Below are 21,543 nucleotides of genomic sequence, written 5' to 3'. Positions count from 1 at the left end.
TTAAAGGGGATCTCTTGGCTAATGGGTTAGTCTCGTCTATTGTCCAGCACTGCCATCTCATATTGGTTTTGCTATTCACTACTCCTTGTCATACTAAATGCATTTTATGGAGGAGAAATATGCTATAGTGGTGGTCATGAGCCTGAGGATTTCCAAATGACTGGGCCTATTTCATGTAGGAGAAAGATATGGTGGCCTATTTCCACAAAGATTACAGTCTTGGAAACCTTATGGGGCAGCTCTACTCTGTCCTGTAGGGTCGCTATGAATCAGAATCGGCCTGGTAGCAGTGGGTTTGGTTTGGTGCGACTATTTCAAGAGTCACTCTATTGGAGGCTCCCCAGTGTGTATGGTGCCCCTCCCAGCACAGTGTGGTTCACAGACATTTCCTGATGCTACACCATTTATAATTTCCTGATGCTTGGCCTTTATGTTGTGTGAGTCTACATACTACTGATAAAAAGGAGTAGCTTTCTACAAATTTTAACCTGATGCTCATTTTTAAAAGAATTGTTCACAGTAGGAACGTCACAGTAATTCCCTAAGCCGCTAAATTTCAGCATCAAGTCCCAGGATTGAAGCTTGTCAGGCGTGCCTTCACAGAAAGGGTTTATAACCTTAAACAGGTACTCATGAGGTCAGAACAAGCTGTCATACAGGACAGATTCAGATGGGCTCCTGTCCTAACAAGCTTTACTGAATACTTCAGCCTGCATGAGTTTGCAAGCTAAGGAAACAAAATAAATGGTTATAAAATTCTTGTCTTAGTGTTTAATATTGTAAGTTGCCGTTGGGCTGATTCTGACTCCTGGCAACCCACGTGTGCAGAGAAGAACTATACTCCAAAGGGTTTTCTTGGCTGTGATCTTAATGGAAATGGAAGCAGATCACCAGGGCTTTATTTCTGCAGTACTGCTCGGGGGTTCCAACTGCCAACCTTAAGGTTAGCAGCTCGGCGCAAACCATCTGTGCCACCTAGTGGCTTCCTATTTTATGTTGGGTATGGCTTTTAGGGAGCCCTGGTGGTGCTGTGGTTAAGAGCTTGGCTGCTAACCAAAAGGCTGGCAGTTGAATCCACCAGCTGCTCCTCAGAAACCCTATGGGGCAGTTCTAGTCTGTCTTTTATAGTCATGATGCGTCGGAACTCATTCGACAGCAAAGGGTATATGGCTTTTAGAGGTCACTGTTGAAGCTGTTAAAATTTTAGGTGAGAAGGTACTTGACTACTGTTTTAACAGTCTTCTCCATGAGACTATAAGCTTTGTGAGGGTGAGAATTTTCTTATATCCAACACTGAACCCCAATGCCTAACACAAATCTGACGTAGCATACGAGTATGTATATGTATATATCTTTTTTGTAAACAAAACAAAACAACAATAGGACTCTAAAACTTGTAAACTGGTGTTGATTCTAGTAGCATATCAATAGAGAGCTTCCCAAAAGTCAAGCTGAACTTCCTACTTCTTTGGTGATTGGTGTTTTATCAGTACCTTTGCTTTCTCAAAAGGGAAATTAAAAAAAGGAAAACTCACCCTCTGGAGCACCAGGTTTTTCACTTATCCTAATCTGCCGCTCAGGTACCACGGGCTCCCCTTCTGCATTTCCAATATCTGCAGGAAGGTACGCCAACGACTGACTCTCCTCCTTCAATGATCTTGGGAAATACAGAGGTAGCAGCTTTTGGTAGGTAGCCTGTGTCAGAAAAGCAAGATATTTTGTGAGAAATAAAGAAGTAGCAAAGCAGACATCAGTGATGCTTGGTGCTGCTTCATACAGTGTTAAGACAGCCTCCACCAAGAATTAAGACCTCACTACTCTGAGCTCAGGCCAGATGCTGAGCTTGTGTTGTTGTGTCACAGATCAGGATATTGCTAGCCGGTCACGTAAAGCATGATTCCCATCCTGGTAATCGCAGGTCACTTAAACAGGAATTCCTAAGTCCTGCCACTCTTGTCTCCATCCCCTACCTTTATCGTACCAATGATCTGTCAACATTCAGCTCAGCCGCCGCCTCCCTAACCCCCAATATGCCACCAGCGTCCACTGGATGAAGGTATAGTTTCTCATAATTATTATTAAACAATTCTTGGTGTTGTATTCTATGACCATGGCCAAATTGCTAGCCTAGACCTCACTACTCAGCTTCGACTGGTATGAACAAGGGCCTGCTAATCATCTGCTCTTGATGCTTCGCTAGCCCCTAAGACTCAATACGTACAAAAAAGAACCTGTCTTCATCTCCTTTGCTCCTCTCCCCAAAATCTTTTCCCCTTTCTACTTGCGGTGTCATTGGTGGCATCATTGTTCTCTCACTCAAGTCAGAAACCTAGGATTTATCCTTCATTCCCCTACATATTCTATCAATCACCAACTCCAGTTGAATTTATTTCCTAAATATTTTAAAAATTTCAACTGCACCACTGCCCTAGTTCAAACCTGATAATTTCTCATTTGGACTATTACAACCACTTCTAATCTCTTCTGCTTGCCACCAGTTTTTATCTTTCCAAACCATACTCTACATAGCTACAATACAAATTAGACCACATCATTTGTCTACTTAAACACTCTTCTACGTTTCTGTGATGCTTAATTGATAGAGTTTAAGTTCTGTAGCATATGACACAAAGACTTGTGTGACACTGCCCCTGACTAGTTTTTATTTTTGCCACTCCAGTTTCACATTTTATGCAACAGCAACACATTCACCCTATGTATGAAAACTCTTACTTTACATGCTTGGAATGACTATTGCCACGTGCCGTTCCCTTGGCAAATCCATCCTTTAGAATGAATTTAATTCACGTATCACCTCATACAGGAAGTACTTCCTAAGATCACGACTGGCTGGAGTTAGTGTTGCCATCCTTCCCATTTCTCCATCAATACATTCATCACAATTTGTCTAAACTGTCTGTCTCCGCTAATAGACTATAACTTGTTTTCTGGACTATCACCAGAATCTAATATAGTAAATTCAACATAGCGTAGGTGCTTAATAAAAGTTCACTGAAAGAATGAATAAGTAAGCCCAAACATGAGAAGGTAGCAAGCAAAGAATATGCACCTCATTTCATCAAATTCAAAAGTGCTTACATATCATTATTCATGTAGTTACACATACTGGGAATAGATACTTCACATGTATTAACTCGTTTAATTATCACAGATATCCTGTGATTACATATCATTAGTATTCCTATTTTCTCTAGCACACAGACATTAAGTAACTTGCCCAAGGGCAAAAAAGTGAGAAATAATTGACGCTGAATTGGACAGAGCTCACTAAAACTAAATACAGCTTAGCAAGACAAAAATTAAGAATGATTTTCTAAAATGGCTCTCTATTAAATTGAAATATACTAACCCTAACTACATATAATAAAATATATAAAGCTCACAACCTACTCAGTGCTAGCCCCTAGGCTGGGCTGTCACTTGTTTCCAGGTCATGCAGACAGCAAAGCTCTGCTAGCATAGCGGCAGTTTTCCAATTACACTTCTCAGACATCCAGTGCTTAGGTTCTCAGGTGATGCCCTGAGTTACCTTGAGAGCTAACACAGGGGTGCAAAGCAGATCAACTCTCCTTTGTAAGATTTCACTGGAGGAAATAGTTTAACAGTGAAAATATGAACAAATGCCCCTCCCTGAGCTGTTTTTCATCTGTCATATACAGTTCTTCCCAGTGAATGATTGTAAAAAAAAAGAAAAAGATTGTAAAGCCCACTCTATATATATGTACATATGTGTGTGTGTGTGTGTATATATATATATACACACACACACACACACATATATATATGGAATTAGGATTTTCCCACTGGCAGTTCAGTAAATATTAATAATGAGAAAAAGATAAACCCAACTAAAAATAAGATTTAAAGAATGCAACATAATTAGTAAAATACCTCTTCAAGTTCAGAGACGGCAAACACTACTTTTTCAATGGTCTCCCCGTGAATCTCTAGAAATCTCCTTACAGTACCTAAGAAAATAATAGAAGAATTAATAAATAAGAAATTACTTCTGTGTAAAGAGAAATCAAGTTCTTCAAGGTTTTATTTTTGTAATGGATCATTCCCTCATTTCATTAAGTTTTCTGCTTAGTGATACCTTATCTGTGAAGCCTGCCCAGCCCACTATAAAGACCCTTCCTCTATTTGCTTTCCTCTAGAGCACCGATCACAGACGTTTTATGGAGTTTTTTATTTATTGTCTATTCTCCTTGCCCCTCTCTACCCCAAGCACTAGAACGAAAGCCCTGCAATGGTTAAGATCTTTATCTTATTTACTGCTATATTTCTAGCACCTAGAACAGTGCCTGGCCATAGTTTTCCCTTATTCGGCATATTACTCTTATTTCCTGGGGCCTCTCTCTTTGGCCAGAATGATCTAGCACAACTGTCTTTTCAATGATTCAGTTACAGTATTAGGAGTCCTGTTCAGCTTTTCATTACCCTCCAAAAAACCCCACCAAATCAAAGCTAATTATTTATTATTTTTAATTTCTATGTTATCCTGATTTTTTTCCCCATAAACTTCCTAGTAATAAGTCCCAATGGCCTATTCTCAGTCTTTTAACTTTCTGGAGATCGACCTAGCTTTAGTCTATAACCCTCGTGCCCCTACCTTTTTTAAAATGTTGTCCTCCACATCTTCTTAAATATCTGTTTCAACATCTTTTATTTTCTTGATGTACAAACTCTCTTTAGCTCAGTAATTTGCTCATTAGGTATCACCTGAAATGCTGATGGCTCTCAAAGCTTCATACTGTTTCCTGAACAAAAGGCCTGAATTTCCTACTGCCTACTAGCATATCCTCCCAGATAACCCACATATGCCTCAAACCCAACGTGTCCAACCTGATCTCGATAGGCCCAAACTTGAGCCCTGTCTTCTCTCCCCCAAACCCCCTCCTTTACCTTATTCTTTAACTCAGACACACAGCAACATCCAAATAGTCACCTAAGTTAGAATTCTGCATGTTCTTTGATACTTGTTTCACCTCTTCTTCAGCCCGCACTTTCAATGGATTCCCATGTCCTGCTAATTCCATTGCTAATATTTTTAACATCTATTCCCTTTCATTCCAGTTGCCTTGGTTTAGGCTCTCAGTTGTCACAGAGACTTTGACAATAAGGTCTCCTTGTTTCTTTCTTTTTCAAGTCTACATATTCACTGTTGCCTCACTTGCTGCCTTATGCTACCCTCCTTACTAAACACTTCTGATGGCTCTGCTCTGCTCACAGGTTAAGATTCGAAGTCCCTAGCACAGCTCTCCACACTCTGACTTCAACTAGCTGTCCCCCTCCCACCTCTTAGTCCCATTTCCAATCATTCCTCTCATATGCCTTATGCTTTAGCCACATTATCTTCTTCACTATACTCAGAACACGCCATAAACTTTTACGTTGCCCTACCTCTGCTTACACGGTTATCTTTGACTAAAATACCACTCATCCCTCCCACCCCCCAACCCCATTCTTTTCTCTTAGTGAATGCTTACTCATTTTTCAAGACCCATTCAAAAGCTATCTCCTTTGTGCAGAACTCCACTCTTCCTTGTGCACCCCTATAACCTTTTAAACATGCCTGTGTTAGTGAACTTTTCACAATGTATTATAAGTACACTGTGAGCTTTTTGAAGGCCAAATATATTTTATACTAATATCACTAGGGCCTAGCACATACAAGGAATACGTCAACTAATCCTGCAAATTTAGTTATCTACATATTGCTGGCCTTGTTCACAGCTGTATCTTGAGAAGCTAACAGAATAGACCCATTTGCTGAAGAACTAAACAAACGTTCATAACTCTTATACTGTTAGATAAATTCATTTTTCACTTCTCCCTCTATTCTCCTGTAATAATTTTTTTTAGAATAACCTTTCAAAATTGGATTTTCTTTTATGCTATTTACTTCGATGCCACACATAACAGTTATAATATTCGCACACAAGAGCTGGTTTCCCAGCATATTAACTGTGGCATTTCCTTTGGAAGAGAAAATATAATGCCAGATAGTAGCCAAACTGAATTCCCTTGGTAGAGCTCATTAAGAAAAGTAATTTTGCACGTGGTAAAAAAAAGATATGGCATGACTATAGAGTTTTAATACTGACTGCCAGTCCAAATTGCTGCTCTAAGCAGTCCAAGGTTTCATCTGTGCACCAGTCTCTGCAAGCAACAAGAATGCCAGGCACCTAACATTTACTGGATACCCTTTAACTGGTGAGAATGACATCTGGGACACTAAAATTCCCAACTTGGAAACTCAACAAGAACAAACATCGTCACCTTTTTTCCCTCACCACTATATCCTTTTATATACAGGACAGAGCCTAACACACGCTAGTCACTCAAAGTTTTGTTGAATAAATAAATGACCTGATTAATTTTATTTCAATGCAGATGTTTCTTTAGACTTCTTCTGGAGAATGCATGCACATGAACTAAGAAAAAAAAAAGACAGAGAGTCTTGATACATCTATCAAGAAGAGATTAAGTTTTAATGAAATAAATTTCTGTTAATAGTTTAATAAGTAAGGAAGCTTTTGATACTAAGAACTTAAGAGCTACATCATTAGATTTGTTCTTGACCCATATATGCTACAAAAGTGTACATGCCATTTGTTTTCCAAATGCTTGAGGGTATGTGAGCAAAGGGCAACATTGTCTGGGTGTGAATGTGTATGTATTTTTTAATGAGACGTAGTTGTGCTACTAGATTTAAGGTGTAATAAGTCAAATAGCCCTTAAAAATTATAAGTTAATTTGCTCACCTTAAGAGCTATACATTTCCTTTTGGCTAAGTAAATTTCTAGAAATTACTCCATCAAAGTCTCTCACACTCACTTGTGTTCTTTATCTGCTGTTCCCAATTATTACTCAAGTTTACCCCTTATGGTACTCTATTATGTGACTGAGCTAGTGTTGGATTGGTAGAACTGGGATTAAAACCCAGTCTTTCTGACTCCCTAATAAAGCCATGTCTACAACATGATTCTGATCTTTAAATTCTAATCCATACGATTACTTTAAAAAGAAATGGAGACATAAAAGGCAGCTTAACTCAAGCTATGAGATGACAGGGTAAGGACTAAGTAGTACTAAGACTGCTGAGGCTGTTGAAGCCTGCCAGGAGACATGACAGAAAGGCAGGAAGTTTGCTTTGGTGAGTCATTGTTTAGAATATATACAGACCCTGGTGGATCAGTGGTTAAAGTGCTCAGCTGCTAACCAAAAGGTCAGTGGTTCAAACACACCAGTCACTCTGCAGGAGAAAGATGTGGCCTCTGCTTCTGTAAAGATTTACAGCCTTGGAAACCCTATAGGACAGTTCTACTCTGTCCTACAGGGTCACTACGAGTTGGAATTGACTTGGCAGTGGGTTTGGTTTTGGTTTTCTAACACAGTAGTCTACCACTGAAATAGTTGTAATTCAAAAATAATGAATTATTTGTTATAACAGACAGGTTACTGGACTTGGGATTCAGAAGGCCTGGATATATGTCTCAAGTCTACACAACCCTTGGAACATGAGAAACTGCTAAGCCTCTGTAAAATGGATAACCTACCACCTAAAGGAGCCCTGGTGGGTTGTCAAGAAAATTAAGTGTTTATTTGTTCCTTTATTTAATACATATTTCTCGAGCAAGTACCATATGTCAAGCATTCTTGGCATATGGAATCAGTGGAAACACAAAGATGAAAAGATAAGCTCCCTGTCCCCAGGAAGCTCATAGTCTGTATAATGTATGTGCAAGAAAAGTGTAACTATAAAAGCAATATATAAATTTACTAAAAAATCCTTGAACAGAAAGAATCTTAGTTTTAAAAATAGGTATTTAAGACTGATCAATTCCTCACTCTAAATTCTAGGCTATATAATAACAATAATTCTATATGTTCAAATATCTTTGGAATTTTGGATTGGTATAAGACTTTCAGATTCTCGTCTTTAAATTTTGGAGATACAAAGCGTTCTTAAAGATTTTAAAGATCATCTAGTATAGTTTCCCTCCCAAATGAGGAATGTTTTCTGTAATACCTGCATTAGATGATCAACTAGCCTCTGCGTGAACGCTCCCAGTAACAAGAAATTCACTAAAAGAATACCTTTGTATTACAGATAGTCCTATCTCAAATAGGAACAAATTGTCCTCTTTGTAACTGAGTCTCAGATCTGCTTCTAAAGCTGGAGTTCGAATCCGCAGTCCTTACAAGGATCTGTGAACTTTCTGAAATAACACGCACATTCTGTACACATGTACATTCTTCTAGGGAAATGGTCTGTAGCTTTTCTTCCGTCAGATACTCAACGCAGTTAGGAACTGTTGCTCTAAAAGAGCAACACAGGATAAATCCATGAGACTCCTTCAGATGTCTGAAGATGGGCATCATATTTGCTAAAAGCACGCTTTTCTTTAGGAGAAATAGCACTAATGTTTCAAATGGCTTGCTCTCTAGTTTGTCAGTGTCTCATGAGATACGACACCCAGACCTACATAGAAAGCTCCAGATGTGGTCTGAACTTACACATAATATGATGAAATTATGGCCTCTCTTGAGATAAACACCATATTTTTATATCATATATATCACACGTAGGTTCAGAATGGCTGGGCCAAGATGTTTTTTAAACCTAAATGCAGGGTGTTATATTTAAACAGCACATATGAAAGCTGCTGTTTAAACTGCAAAGTGCTACACAAATATGATATCATGGAATTTGTTCTGATTTCATTAATTTAGTCTGTTAAGATTATTCTGAGTTCTGACTCAACTATGCACTGAACATAATTCCCAGGCTGGGACATTTTCCAACCTAGTAAGCAAGTCTTCTAAGCCTTCATTCAAGTTGAAAAAATGTTATCCCAAGAAAGTAAATTGAGAGCCCTGCCTATTATCAACAGAAACTTCCCTCCAGGGTGCCGTGATCCGTTAGTCTACCTTGGCTGTAACTATACAGCTATTGTTATTGGCTGCCGTCAAGTCATGTCCAACTCATGGTGACCCATGTATGCGGAGTAGAACTACTTCATAGGAGTTTCAAGGTTGTGACCTTTCGGAAGCAGATCATCACCAGGCCTGTCTTCCAATGCACCTCAGGGTGGGTTCAAACTGCCAACTTTTTGGCTAATAGTTGAGTGCTTAACCATCTGCGCCACCTGGGGTCTCCTAACTATGCAACAAGTGATAAATAAGATTTTAAGACTCAATTTATGCACAGCATCTCCAATATTACTTACGAAGTGCTATGTGTGTTGCATCCTCTAAAGGATAACCTCGTTTTGCAGAATTTATGACACAGAATCCAACAGAAGACATTGACTGTTCTCTGCAATCAAACAGAAAACAGCGACACTGCAACCAAAACATTCATAATACACGCATAAGTAACTAATTTCAAAATGAAATTCAATTTCTCCTTCCTTATCCCTTCTACCTTCCCCCGCTGAAAAAAAAAAAAAAAAACCCGGTTGCCATTGATTCGATTCTGACTTATAGTGACTCCTTCAACAAATCTATTATAATAGTTAACCTAATTATACTATTTAATAATCATATTAACGTATAACTTAGTTGTACTACTTTGGGGATATACACATATTAAAAAAAAAACACCTTTGCTCTCAAGTCAATTCTGACTCATAGTGACCCTATAGGACAGAGTAGAACTGCCCAATAGGGTTTCCAGCGAGTGGCTGGTGGATCTGAACGACTGACCTTTTGGTTAGCAGCCTGAGTTCTTAATCACTGTGCCATCAGGACTCCACGTATATATATGTATACATATATTTATATCTATGTGTATATATATTCCAAGTAAATACTGTGTAAAATGGAAACAGGTTACGATGTCAAACCATCCGGATCTATTCCATTTATCCTGCTATGTATAAAAAGATAATTTTACTTACAGGGTCCCCCTAAATTATCCAAGTCCCCAAAAATTCAACTTTCATAGCTAGGTTTCATCATTAAAGCCAGGGCCTTTACTATGTACGGCATGAGACGTCCAGGAGATGAGGAAACTTACTTTGCCAGCTGAAGCACATTTCTGTAGCAGCTGTACAGGGAGCTCTCTGCTGCTGTGCGGTAGCGGCTCTTGTACTTAGGTCCCACTGTGTGAATGATGAACCGGGCAGCTAGATTAAATCCTTTGGTCAATTTTGCTTCACCTGTCCGGCAACCTGGGAACAATGGAAGCATAAATAAGTCATGGAGATGTGAAAAGAAACAATAAAACAAAGCATAAACTAGACAAAGTATTTAAGAACTTTGAGAAATTTCAGTTGAAAACATGGGATTGAATACAAGTGTTGATCTCTGTACCTTCAGTTCCCAAAATGACAGTGAAGAAACACAACACGTATAAACATAAAGACAAGGAGAATAGGAGAAAAAACATGAAGCAGAAAAGCAGTATCAAAATTTTGGAAGGGAGGAAGTCCATGGACTAATAATAACTGATTTAGCAGCGAAGAGGATCCTAGTTGCTTCCAGGAATGGGGTAACCAACATAAAGCAAGCTGGACTATACTGAAAGGCAGTGTAGGATTCAAGAAAGGCTGTTTTGGTTCAAATCCTGAGCCCAAGACACTCCTGCTGGGATACTGTGGGCAGGTGCTTGACCTCACCATGCCTCAATTTCCTATTTAATGATGATATCACCTGTGCTTAATTTGCAGGATTAAATAAGCTACTATATGCAAAGACCTAAATGTTTATTAGCTATTATTACTGTTGCTGTCATTACTATTACAGAACACCAGGAAGGTTCAGACACTGGAGGTCCTAAATATCTCTAAAGGTCATATGTGAAATGGGACTAAAAACAGGCTGCTGGGCTAAAAGTATGTATAAAAACAGTCAAATTAGCAACAACTACTTGCTCAGCCAGCACAGCAAGGTGATGATTTCTTCACAACCATAGAGGCAGGAAGGAAGTTTACTCTCTGGATACTAGGATAGAATTTCCAGACTCCAGAATCCTAGGTGCAACTGAAAAAGGGGATTTAGTTAAAGCATTACACCCAACAGTGAAAGCTCTGGCCCTCTGTCATTAACTGGCTTCTAAAACACACACATCCAGGCTTATAACCCTGGAGGATTCCTCTCCAAGAAACTAAGAGGTCCAGACCAAAGGAGCTACAGATTCTGATAACTGAGGGAGGTTTCCCAACAAAATAACAGGGCTCTAGCTCTATTACCTACTTCAAAATCTACGCACAGCAGGGCTACTGCTGTATCACCTGCTCCAAGATCTGCTGAGCAATAACCCTTGCTCATGCACACAAAGCGTCCCATTAGCCTTACAGTTCCTCTCTTGCAAATACAGCTGGACAGCCAAGGATAACCAGGAAGTAGGAACGACTCTAATGAAGACAAAAAAGGGGCAAAATAGATAAACGCTCAAGAAATAGTGCAGGTAACAGAAGGAAACATTAAAATCAAACAAACAGAAAACTCAATACAATTACTAGTCTCAGAGACGATGTAAACCAAAAATCCCCCCCAAAAACCGAAACCCATTGCTGTAGAGTCAATTCCAACTTATGCGGCCCTACAGGACAGAGCAGAACCGCCCCACAGGGTTTCCAAGGAGTGGCCGGTGGATTCAAACTGCCAACCTGTTGGTAAGCACTCATAGCTCTTAACCACTGCGCCACCACAGCTCCAGAGCAGAATGCTATAAAAAAGGAATATTCAGAGAACAAGAGACAGTACTTACATAACTGTTACAGTCAAATGAAAAATATGACAGTAGAAACAAAAAGTTCAAAGAAGGGTTAGAAAATTGAGGAAATCTTCCAGAAAATAAAACCAAAAGGTCGAGAAAAGATGAGCCATTTGGAGGATCAAACAAGGAGGTACAACATCCAAAAAGAGTTCCTAAAGAGAGAACTGAGAATACAGAAGGAAGAGGTTACGTTTTCCAGAAATTAAAGACATGAGTTTCTACACTCAAAGAGCCCACGGAATACCCAAACCACACCAAGGCACATCAGTGTGAAATTTCAGAACATCAGGAATAAAGACGAGATCAGAAGGCTTCCAGAGATGAAATAAGTAACATACAAAGGATCAGGAATACGAATAACTTCAGACTTCTCAACAGTAATAATGAAAACAGAAAGCAGTGGGGCAATGCCTTTTAAATTCTGGAAAATGACTTCCAAACTAAAATTCTGATTCTAACCAGGCTACCAATCAAATGTGAAGGTAAAAGTAAGATCTCAGTAGTTTTGCCTCTTTGCACCCTTCCTTAGAAATCTCCTGGTAGATATACTTAAAAAAATGAAGGAGTGTACCAAGGAAGAGAAAGTCATGAGATATAGGAAATGGGGGATCCAATCCATGAAACCCAAAAAGGATTTCCCAAATAATGGTTTAAAAAAGTCCCACGACAATAACTGGAGCAGGCACAGTCCAGAGAGGAAGGAGAAGATGGATGGGTCTAGGAGGGATCTTGTGAAGAAAAAATGGAACTGAAAGATAACCTTTAGTGTTTGCCTTTATTGAGAGAAGGGCTGTAGTTGTATTTAAGTTTGGGACTGAGTTAGTGATTACAAAAAAAAAAAAAAAAGCTGCCACTGAGTTGATTCTGACTCTAGCAACCCTATAACAAAAAAACCGAACCTGCTGCTGTCGATTTCAACTCATAAAAACCCTATAGGACAGAGTAGAGCTGCCCACATACAGTCTCCAAGGCTGTAATCTTTAAGGAAGCAGAATGCCACATCTTTCTTCTGCAGAGCTATTGGCGGGTTTGAACCATCAAGCTTTTGCTTCACAGCTGAGCACTTTAACCACTGTACCACCAGGGCTCCTGAGTTAGTGATAGGTAGGTACATAGAATATTAAGTAAATAAAAAAATCAAATTAATTAACAACACAGAGGGAAAAAAAAGTTGTACAAAGAGATAACTTATCAGCTGTGAGCATTTCAGTAAGAATAACACTAACACTGAATATTACTTCAATCAAAACTTGTGACAGAACAAGGTGGGAAGATAATGAAAAGAGAAGGAAATGTGAGATTACTGTACATATGTAAAAGGGGAGAGAAGGTGAAAGAGTTTAAAATCTTCAGCTTCCACAGTACAAAGTCAATAGATAATGAATAAAATGGAAAATCTCGAGACATAACAGTTTTAGCATAGTAATTGGAAATAGTAAGTAAATAGCTCATGTAACTTAAAGGTTTGAAAATATTTTCCCTGGAAAACAAGAATCAAGGTAGGGAGTGGAGAGTCAGAGGGTTGCTACTTTACTTCATAAACTTTGGCACAAAATTCTTTGACTTTCAAAACTGCATGCATTGAACCAACAAAAAGCTGTTAGGTACACAATGATACTAAAAAAAGAGAAAGCAAAACAAACAACCCTCTGTCACAATTTGAGGCAGCTATTAAATCCTTGTTTTGGAAATTGACAATTGAAAGAATTAAGTATTTATCCTGCTTCTCCAACAGAAACTAAAATTCAGAGTAAACAAATAATCCCAGTTAATGTGTAAAAAGCTCTACTTCAGAGAAGGATGCAAGCTAAGAAATATAGAACAAAAGGTTTAGAAAAACAGAACTTCATAATTTTAATGAAATTTTAGATTCAGACAAAGATTATCAATTGGTGTTAAAACCATCAGGCAAATGCATGATGGGGTGCTGGGCATTCATAGAGCAGAAACAGTACATGGATTACTTTTTAGTTGTGAAGAGTAAAACGTAACTACACCAATGGAGGGATTGAACTGTCATCACCCAAATCCAGGGGGCCATCTTAGCATCAGTAATGGCCCACTAACGGGTCAATCAGATTTTACAGATCTTCTAATATGATGAAACACTAAGAGTACAATACAACATCACCTATGAAATATTTTATCTAAAACTTGATTTCCGTAGCCATAAACTTCCCGTTTATAGGAACTACAAGGGATAAAGCAACAAACTAAATGGCACCTCAGCCAGAAAAATTCAGAAGATGGGACAGCTTGGAAAATAATTGCCCTGGTTGACTAAACAACTGAGTGTCATGAAAAAGGGGCTGCCAGATTAAAAAAAAAAAAAGATTAGAGGGATATAGCAACTAGGTACAACATGCGATCCTGGATTAGAAGCTGGTTTGGATAAAGTAGCTGCGAACAGCATTTTGGGTCAACTGGAAATTTTAAATATGGTCTGAGTATTAGATGAGGTAATTTCCTGAAATCAAATAGATAAAACTGAGCTTTATAAAAATTAATAACTTTTGTGATTCAAAGACACCATCAAAAAAGTGAAAAAGACAATTCACAGAATGGGAGAAAGCATCTGCAAATCACATATGTGATAAAGAACTTGTACCTAGAATGTATAAAGAACTTTTACAGCTTGATCATAAAAAGACAAATAAAAAATGGGATAAGGATCTGAGTAGACATTTTTTCAAAGATCACATATAAATTTTTTTCTATTTTTTCTTTTGTTGCTTGTGCTTTTGGTATCAAATTAAGAAACCACTCCCTAATCCAAGGTCATGAAAACTTATCCCTACGTTTTCTTCTAAGAGCTTTATACTTGCAGCTCTTACATTTAGGTCTCTGATCCATTATGGGAGCCTTGGAGGTGAAGTGGTTAAAAGCTCAGCTGCTAACCAAAAGGTTACCAGTTCAAATCCACCAGTCATTCCTTGGAAACTCTATGGGCCAGTTCTACTCTGTCCTATAGGGTTCCTGTGAGTCAGAATCGGCTTGATGGGAAAGGGTTTGGTTTGGTTTTTGATCTCTTTTGAGTTAATTTCTGTATAAGGTGTGAGGTAGGGGCCCAACTTCATTCTTTTGAATGTGGCTATCCACTTGTTCCTGTACCATTTGTTGAAAAGACAATTCTTTCTCTATTGAATGGTCTTGAAACCCTTGTCAAATATTAGTTGACCTCAGATGCATGGGTTTATTTCTAGACTTTCAATTTTATTCCATTGATTTATAAGTCTATCCTTTTGCCAGTACCACACTGCCTTTATCACTGTTGATTTATGGTAATTTTTGAAACTAGGATGGGTGAGTGCTCCTACTTTGTTCTTTTTCAAGATTGTTATGGCTATTCTGGGTCCCTTGCAATTTTAGAATCAGCTTGTCAATTTCTACAAAGAAGTCAGCTGGGATTCTGACAGGGACTGCACTGAATCTGTTAGATGGCTTGGGGAGTAGACATCTAAGCCATCCAATTCATGAACATGGAATGTTTTCCCCTTTAGTTACTAATACTAATTTCTTTCAACGTTTTATAGTTTTCAAAGAACTTCTTTTATTAAATTTATTTGTAAGCATCTTATTCTGTTTGATGCTACTATAAATGGAACTGCATTCTTAAGTTCATTTTTGGATTGTTCGTTGCTTAGTGTATAGAAATACAATTTATCTTTGTATATTGATCTTGATTCCTGCAATCTTCTAGTATTCATTTGTCTTTTCTAATGATTTTTTAGTAGATTCCTTAGGGTTTTCTACATAAAAGATCATGTCAACTGTGAATAGAGGTTGTTTTACTTCTTCCTTTTCAAGCTGAGCACCATTTCATTTCTTTTCTTGCCTAATTGCCCTGGCTGTAACCCACGCAATGTAGAAAAGAAGTGGTAAAAGCAGACATCCTTGTTTTGTTCCTGATCTGAGGGGGAATGCATCTAGTATTCAACTATTAAATGTGATTCTAGCTCTGGGTTTTTCATAGATCCCTTCACTGGGTTAAAGAAGTTCTCTTCTATAGGTAATTTGTTTAGTATTTTATTATGAAAGGGCGTTGGACTTCATCAAATGCTTTTTCTGTGTCTTGTGAGATGATCCTGTGAATTTTGCTTTTTATTCCACTGATGTATTACATTAGTTAATTTTTGAACATTAAACCAACCTTGCATTCCTGGGTTAAATCCCATCTGGTCATTGTTAGGGACTGAATTGTGTCCCATCAAAAATGTGTTATAAATTCTAACCTCTAAGCCTGTGGTTGTAATCCCATTTGGGAATGGGTTGCTACGTTAAAAAGACAGGATTACCGTAGGGTATGTCTTGAGTCAATCTCTTCTGTGATATTAAAGAGATTAAACAAAGATGCAAGGAACAGAGACGGGGGAAGAAAGATCCCAAGTTACATGAAGATCATCCATCCAAGAGTAGAAGCTCAAAAGAAACAAGGACCTTCCTTCAGAGCCAACAGAGAGAGAAAGGCTTCCCGTAGAGATGGCACCCTGAATCTGGACTTCTAGCCTCCTAAACTGTGAGAAAATAAATTTGTTAAAGCCATTCCCTTGTGGTTTTTCTGTTATAGGGGCACTAGATAACTAAGAGTCATGGTGTATAACTTTGTATACATTGCTGCGTTCACTTTGCTAGTATTTTGTTAAGGGTTTTCATTCCTTTTTATAAGACATATTGGTTTGTAGTTTTCTGTTCTTGTGATGTGTTTGTCTGGTTTGGGTATCACATTAATACCGGCCTCGTAAAATGAGTTGGGAAGTGTTCCCTTCTGGTTTTTTGGGAAGAGTTTGTGAATAATTGGTATTACTTTTTCTTTAAATATTTGATAGAATTCAGCAGTGAATTTATCTGGATCTGGGCTTCTCTTTGCAGGTTTTTTTTTTTTTTTAATTCAATCTCTTTTCTTGTAAGTCTATTCAGATTTTTTATTCCCTGAGTCAGTTTCAGTAGTTAGTCTCTTTCTAGGAATTTGGCCATTTCATTTAAATTCTCTAATTTGTTGGTGTATAATTCTTTATAGTATTCCTTTATAACCCCTAATTTCTGTAAGGTGGTGTGATGGTTAAGGTTGTTTGTCAACTTGGTAGGCTCATGAGTTCAGTTGTTTGGCAGTTATGACGTAGTTTGGCAGCTACGTAATGATGTAATCACCTCCACAATGAGATCTGGTATAACGTGATTACCTCCATGATGAGATCTGCTATGAGCGGCCAATCAATTGAAAGGGAGTTCCCTTAGGGGGTGTGGCCTGCATCTGATATATGTGGACTTTCTGGCAAAGCTCGCTTTTGCTCACTCTGGATCCTGCAGCTGGCTTGGCATCTGACTTTCTATTCTTGGACTTGAGTAAGCAGTTTATCTTCAGATCTTGGGATCTGTGGGCCTCTGCAGCCTGTGAGCCAGAGGCCTGCTGTCTGACCTGCCGATCTTGGGTCCATCAGCTCCTGCAGCTACTTCTGTCAGGAAAAGCCTTGAGCCTGACCTTCGGACTTGGGACTTTCCACCCTCTGCAACTGTGTGAGCCATTTCCTTGATATAAATTTCCCTCTCTCTCTCCATGTATATTTATGTATATGCTTCACCAAATTTGCTTCTTTAGAGAACCCAGCTTAAGACGTGATAATGACCCCCTCTTTCATGTCTAGTTCTAGTAATTTGAGTCTTCTTTTTTTCTTGATCAATTTAACTAAAGGTTTTCCAGTTTTGTTGGTCTTTTCAAGGAGCCAGCTTTTGGATTCATTGATTTTCTATTTTTCTATCCTCTAATTAATTTCTGCTCTAATCTTTATTATTTCCTTCCTTCTGCCTGTTTATTTTTAGTTTGCTCTTCTTTTTCCAGTGTCTTAAGGCAGATAGTTAGGTTATTAATTTCAGACTTTTCTTTCTTAATGTAGACATTTATAGCTATGTTTTCCTCTAAACCCTGCTTTAGTGCATCGCATAAGTTTTGGCAAGTTGTGTCTTGATTTTCATTTACCTCAAACTATTTTCTGATTTTCCATGTTATTTTTTTCTTTGACCCATTGGTTATTCAGGTATGTATTTTTTAATTTCCACTTTTTGTGAGTATTCTAAACTTTCCCTGCTATCAATTTCTAACCTCTGAGAACATACTTTGTATTATTTTTATTCTTTTAAACTTACTGAGGTTTGTTTTACAGTCTAGCATATCCTGGAGGCTGTTCCTCGTGCATTTGAGAAGATGGATATCCTGTTATTGTTGGATAGAGTGTTCTGCAGATGTCTGTTAGGTCTAGTTAGTGTGTACTGTTGTTCAAGTCTTATACTTCCTTACTGATCTTCCATCTAGTTGTCCTATCCATTACTGAAAGTGGTTATATCTCCAGCTATTACTGTTGAATTGCATGTAATTTACAAAATTCACATTTACTGCTTTAAAAACAATTATTTAAAAGCAACCATATAAATGTATTACCTAGATTAAAAAAAAAAAAAAAAGGGCAAGCAGCACACATGGATTTGAGAAGTCAGTTTGCTGACTCAATCCTGAAGGTCTCAGGTCAGAGTTCAGAAAAGAAAAGGAGTTTCAGTGTTCTGGATATTTTGGTTTTGGATCACATCTTTCCCTTAATAATGGTTAACAAAAACTCTGGGCCCTGCAGACTAGAGAACCGTGGTCATAATAAGTACTCTTGTATTGCTTCTCAATCTTTCACTTGTTCTTTCTAGCCCAAATTTCTTCTTATCCAAAAGCTTGAATCATTACAAACATTTAAAATATATTCCTTAAAGTATTTTTAATTCTTGAAAAATAATTACAAATTCACTGAATAAAAACATCTCTGGTCATACTCAGTATCCAGCATAACTTTTATACTGGGATAATCCTTTACTTTAATCCTTTTATCCTTAATTCTTTCCTAAGAAGCACTGTTGCAATGATAATTCCATTATCTGAGTATTAAAGACTAGTTAGAACTTTTGAGTTCACTTACTATTTTTCTTCAAATCCTACCATCCACATTAAAAAACCCAACAGCAATTAATGATTTTACTAAAAAGAATGTACCTGTACAAGAATCAAGCCACACATTTAAATACTGCATAACACAGAATATGTAAGCAGCAGAACTGTTTGGTGATCCTACTGAAGGAGAAGATATTTCTCTCCTTACTTTGCACATGCAGATACTTAAGCCCATGTTTATTTGAGTCTGAAATAGACATACTCTTACCTGGAAGCAAGTAGACAGGTGGGTTATGTCTTTCAGGCTGAAAAGCATCTGTCAATCTAATCCTCTCATCATATATCCTTTACCACAACAGCAATAATGACAACAGCAAAAAAAAAAAAAAAAACCCTTCTATCTCTAGTTTCAAAAAAAAAAAAATTAAAAAATTTTCATTTTTTTAATCTCTAAAAAATAATATCTCTACACTCAAAGAGTGAATGTAGGATGGATTTTTTTTTTTTTGAAATTTGGATACAATAAGCCAACTCTGCCTGTTTCATTTTTAGGAGCTCTATTTCTTAAAATGTCTCCCTAACTAAACTGAAATCAACTTTTATGTATCTTCCTGTCAGTGATCCTAGGAATACAACAAAATTATCTTTCTTCAATGTGATACTTTTGTCAAGCATTTCAGAAAAATTGTTTCTCCCAAATGTTCTCTTCTCTATGCTAACCCTAGCTCTTTAAGCTGTTCCTTTAAATAATATTGTTTCCACACTATCTACCATACTGATCATTTTCTTTCAGGTGTACTCCAGTTTATCACTCTTAAAAGGTAGTAATAAAAAAAATGAATACAGTACACCATGAGTTCCTACCAGGACAAAATAAACTAAGGCCTCTCTTGAGTTTGATGCTATACTTTAACGAAACAGTCTGATATTGTTAGTTTTCTTCAATAGAAACAATGCATTATCAACTCTAAGTCTATTTAATTAAAATCCCAAGAAATTTCCATTCATTCATTCATCAGCTACTTTAAGGGTGCCTTCACTGTTCTCAGTATTGGACACAAAAGGCCAATCGGTTGTACAGTTTCTGTCCACATGGAGTTCACAGTTTAATGCAGGTCACACCAGAAATCACATACACAATTTACTAAATTACAATTGTGATAAGGGTACAAAAGTACTGGAGGTAAGAGCATGAACCATGGGGATATTAATCTACTCTTAAGAAAAAGGAAACAGGGCTTTGAGGAAGAGATTCAAGCCAAGACTTAAGAATGAGTAAGGGCTGACAAACCGAAAGAAAGAACAACAGTAAATGCAAAACTGAAAAAGAACTTGGCTGACAATGCACTAAGAGGAGATCACTTGGGCTCCAGTACTGTGACGAAGGAAAACGGGCATGGTTGAGCCTAGAGATAAGTGACTGAGTTCTTCTAAGTCTTTGGAGACATGTTTAAGAAGTTAGGATTATATTCTAACCTGAATGGGAGGCCACTGAAGGGTCCGACGCAGGAGAGCAATAAGATGGACTCTACAACTGAAAAAGCAAAATACTTACTGCTTAGTGTGTTAGTATGGTTTTAAAGAAAAAACAAAAGTGGCTGTAGGGAAATCAGTTGGGAAGCTATAGCTATAGTCCAGGCAGATGATGGGTGCACAGACTAGGAAGAAGGCAGCAGACACAGAAAAAAATAGATTCAAGATATATTTAGGACTTGATGACAAACTCTATGCGGGGGATAACGAAGAGGGGTGTGTTAACACTAAGGTTTCTTGCATGAACAATGGAATGGATGACAATGCCATTTTACTGAGATGGCAAATCTTTACTCCTATAAGACAGGTTGTCAAACTGGGCTCCCTCATCCTGAGCTTGGGTAATTAATGTTTTGAAAGCTCTACAAGACTTTTATATTCATCCCTGTAAACTTTTTCATTTTTTTGGCTCATATTTCTAGTCAGTTCAGATATTTAAAAATCTTTAGTCTATCATCCAATGTCTTCTCTTGCTCCTCCCAGCTTTCTATCGTCTACAAATTTGGTAAGTCACACTTTACATTCATTATTAAGTTATTAAAAAAATGTAAAAATGGGACAGGATGAAGTGCTCAGCTGCTCAGTGCATCACTAATAAACTCTCTTCAAGTTGGCACTGATTCATTAAAAAAGACATGAAATGCCCAATAGTTAACACCAGCAACACTATTTGTTCAACATTCAGGATGTGCCAAGCACTTAAAGTCTATTTTATATTTAGTCCTCACAAATTCATTTTTCCATCCCTTACATATTTACTGAGCTCTTGCTATGTGTCAGGAATTGAGGTAGGTACTATTACTACATTATCTCAGGAATGAGGAATTTCAGGCTCAGAGACAAAGTAATTGGCCATAAGTCACACAGTTAGTAAAAGATTTAAAATACGATTCCCATTTTGAAGTCTCTCAAACACATGCTGTTACTCTTGAGGTTTTATTTGTACCAAAACCCAAAACCAAACATGTTGCTGTCAAGTCGATTCCGACTCACAACAATCCTACAGGACAGAACAGAGCTGCCCCATAGGGTTTCCAAGGCTGTAATCTTTATAGAAGCAGATTGCCACATCTTTCTCCTGTGGAGGGGCTGGTGGGTTCAAACCCTAGCCTTGTGGTTAACAGTCAAGCACTTTAACCACTGCACTACCAGGGCTCCTCTCTTATTTGCACGCTTGTGTTAATTTTTTTTTTTTATCAGTAAGTATAGCATTAAGGTATACATGAAAATGTTGTGTGCTGTACAGTTGATTCTGACTCACAGTGATCCAGTAAGACAGAGTAGAGCTGCCTCATAGGGTTTGCCAAGCGGTAATCTTTATGGGAGCAGATTG

At 37.8% G+C, this 21,543-nt stretch overlaps 1 protein-coding gene across 3 annotated transcripts in view; it reads right to left on the bottom strand.

Moving 5' to 3' along the window:
- The window catches only part of GDAP2 (ganglioside induced differentiation associated protein 2), a 73,995-nt gene that overhangs the window by 38,053 nt on the left and 14,399 nt on the right, over window positions 1–21,543 (bottom strand). For all 3 annotated transcript variants that reach the window (XM_003409617.4, XM_010589609.3, XM_010589607.3), the window contains exons 4-7: window positions 10,049–10,202; window positions 9,258–9,346; window positions 3,913–3,989; window positions 1,536–1,695 (exon numbers count right to left, since the gene is read on the bottom strand). In XM_003409617.4, the coding sequence (XP_003409665.1) occupies window positions 1,536–1,695; window positions 3,913–3,989; window positions 9,258–9,346; window positions 10,049–10,202 (480 nt within the window). The remainder of the gene's footprint in view (window positions 1–1,535; window positions 1,696–3,912; window positions 3,990–9,257; window positions 9,347–10,048; window positions 10,203–21,543) is intronic.

This window comes from Loxodonta africana, chromosome 3 (genome assembly GCF_030014295.1).
Source record: "Loxodonta africana isolate mLoxAfr1 chromosome 3, mLoxAfr1.hap2, whole genome shotgun sequence".
Classification (NCBI taxonomy): Eukaryota; Metazoa; Chordata; class Mammalia; order Proboscidea; family Elephantidae; genus Loxodonta; species Loxodonta africana.
This window is presented reverse-complemented; position numbering and strand designations above follow the sequence as displayed.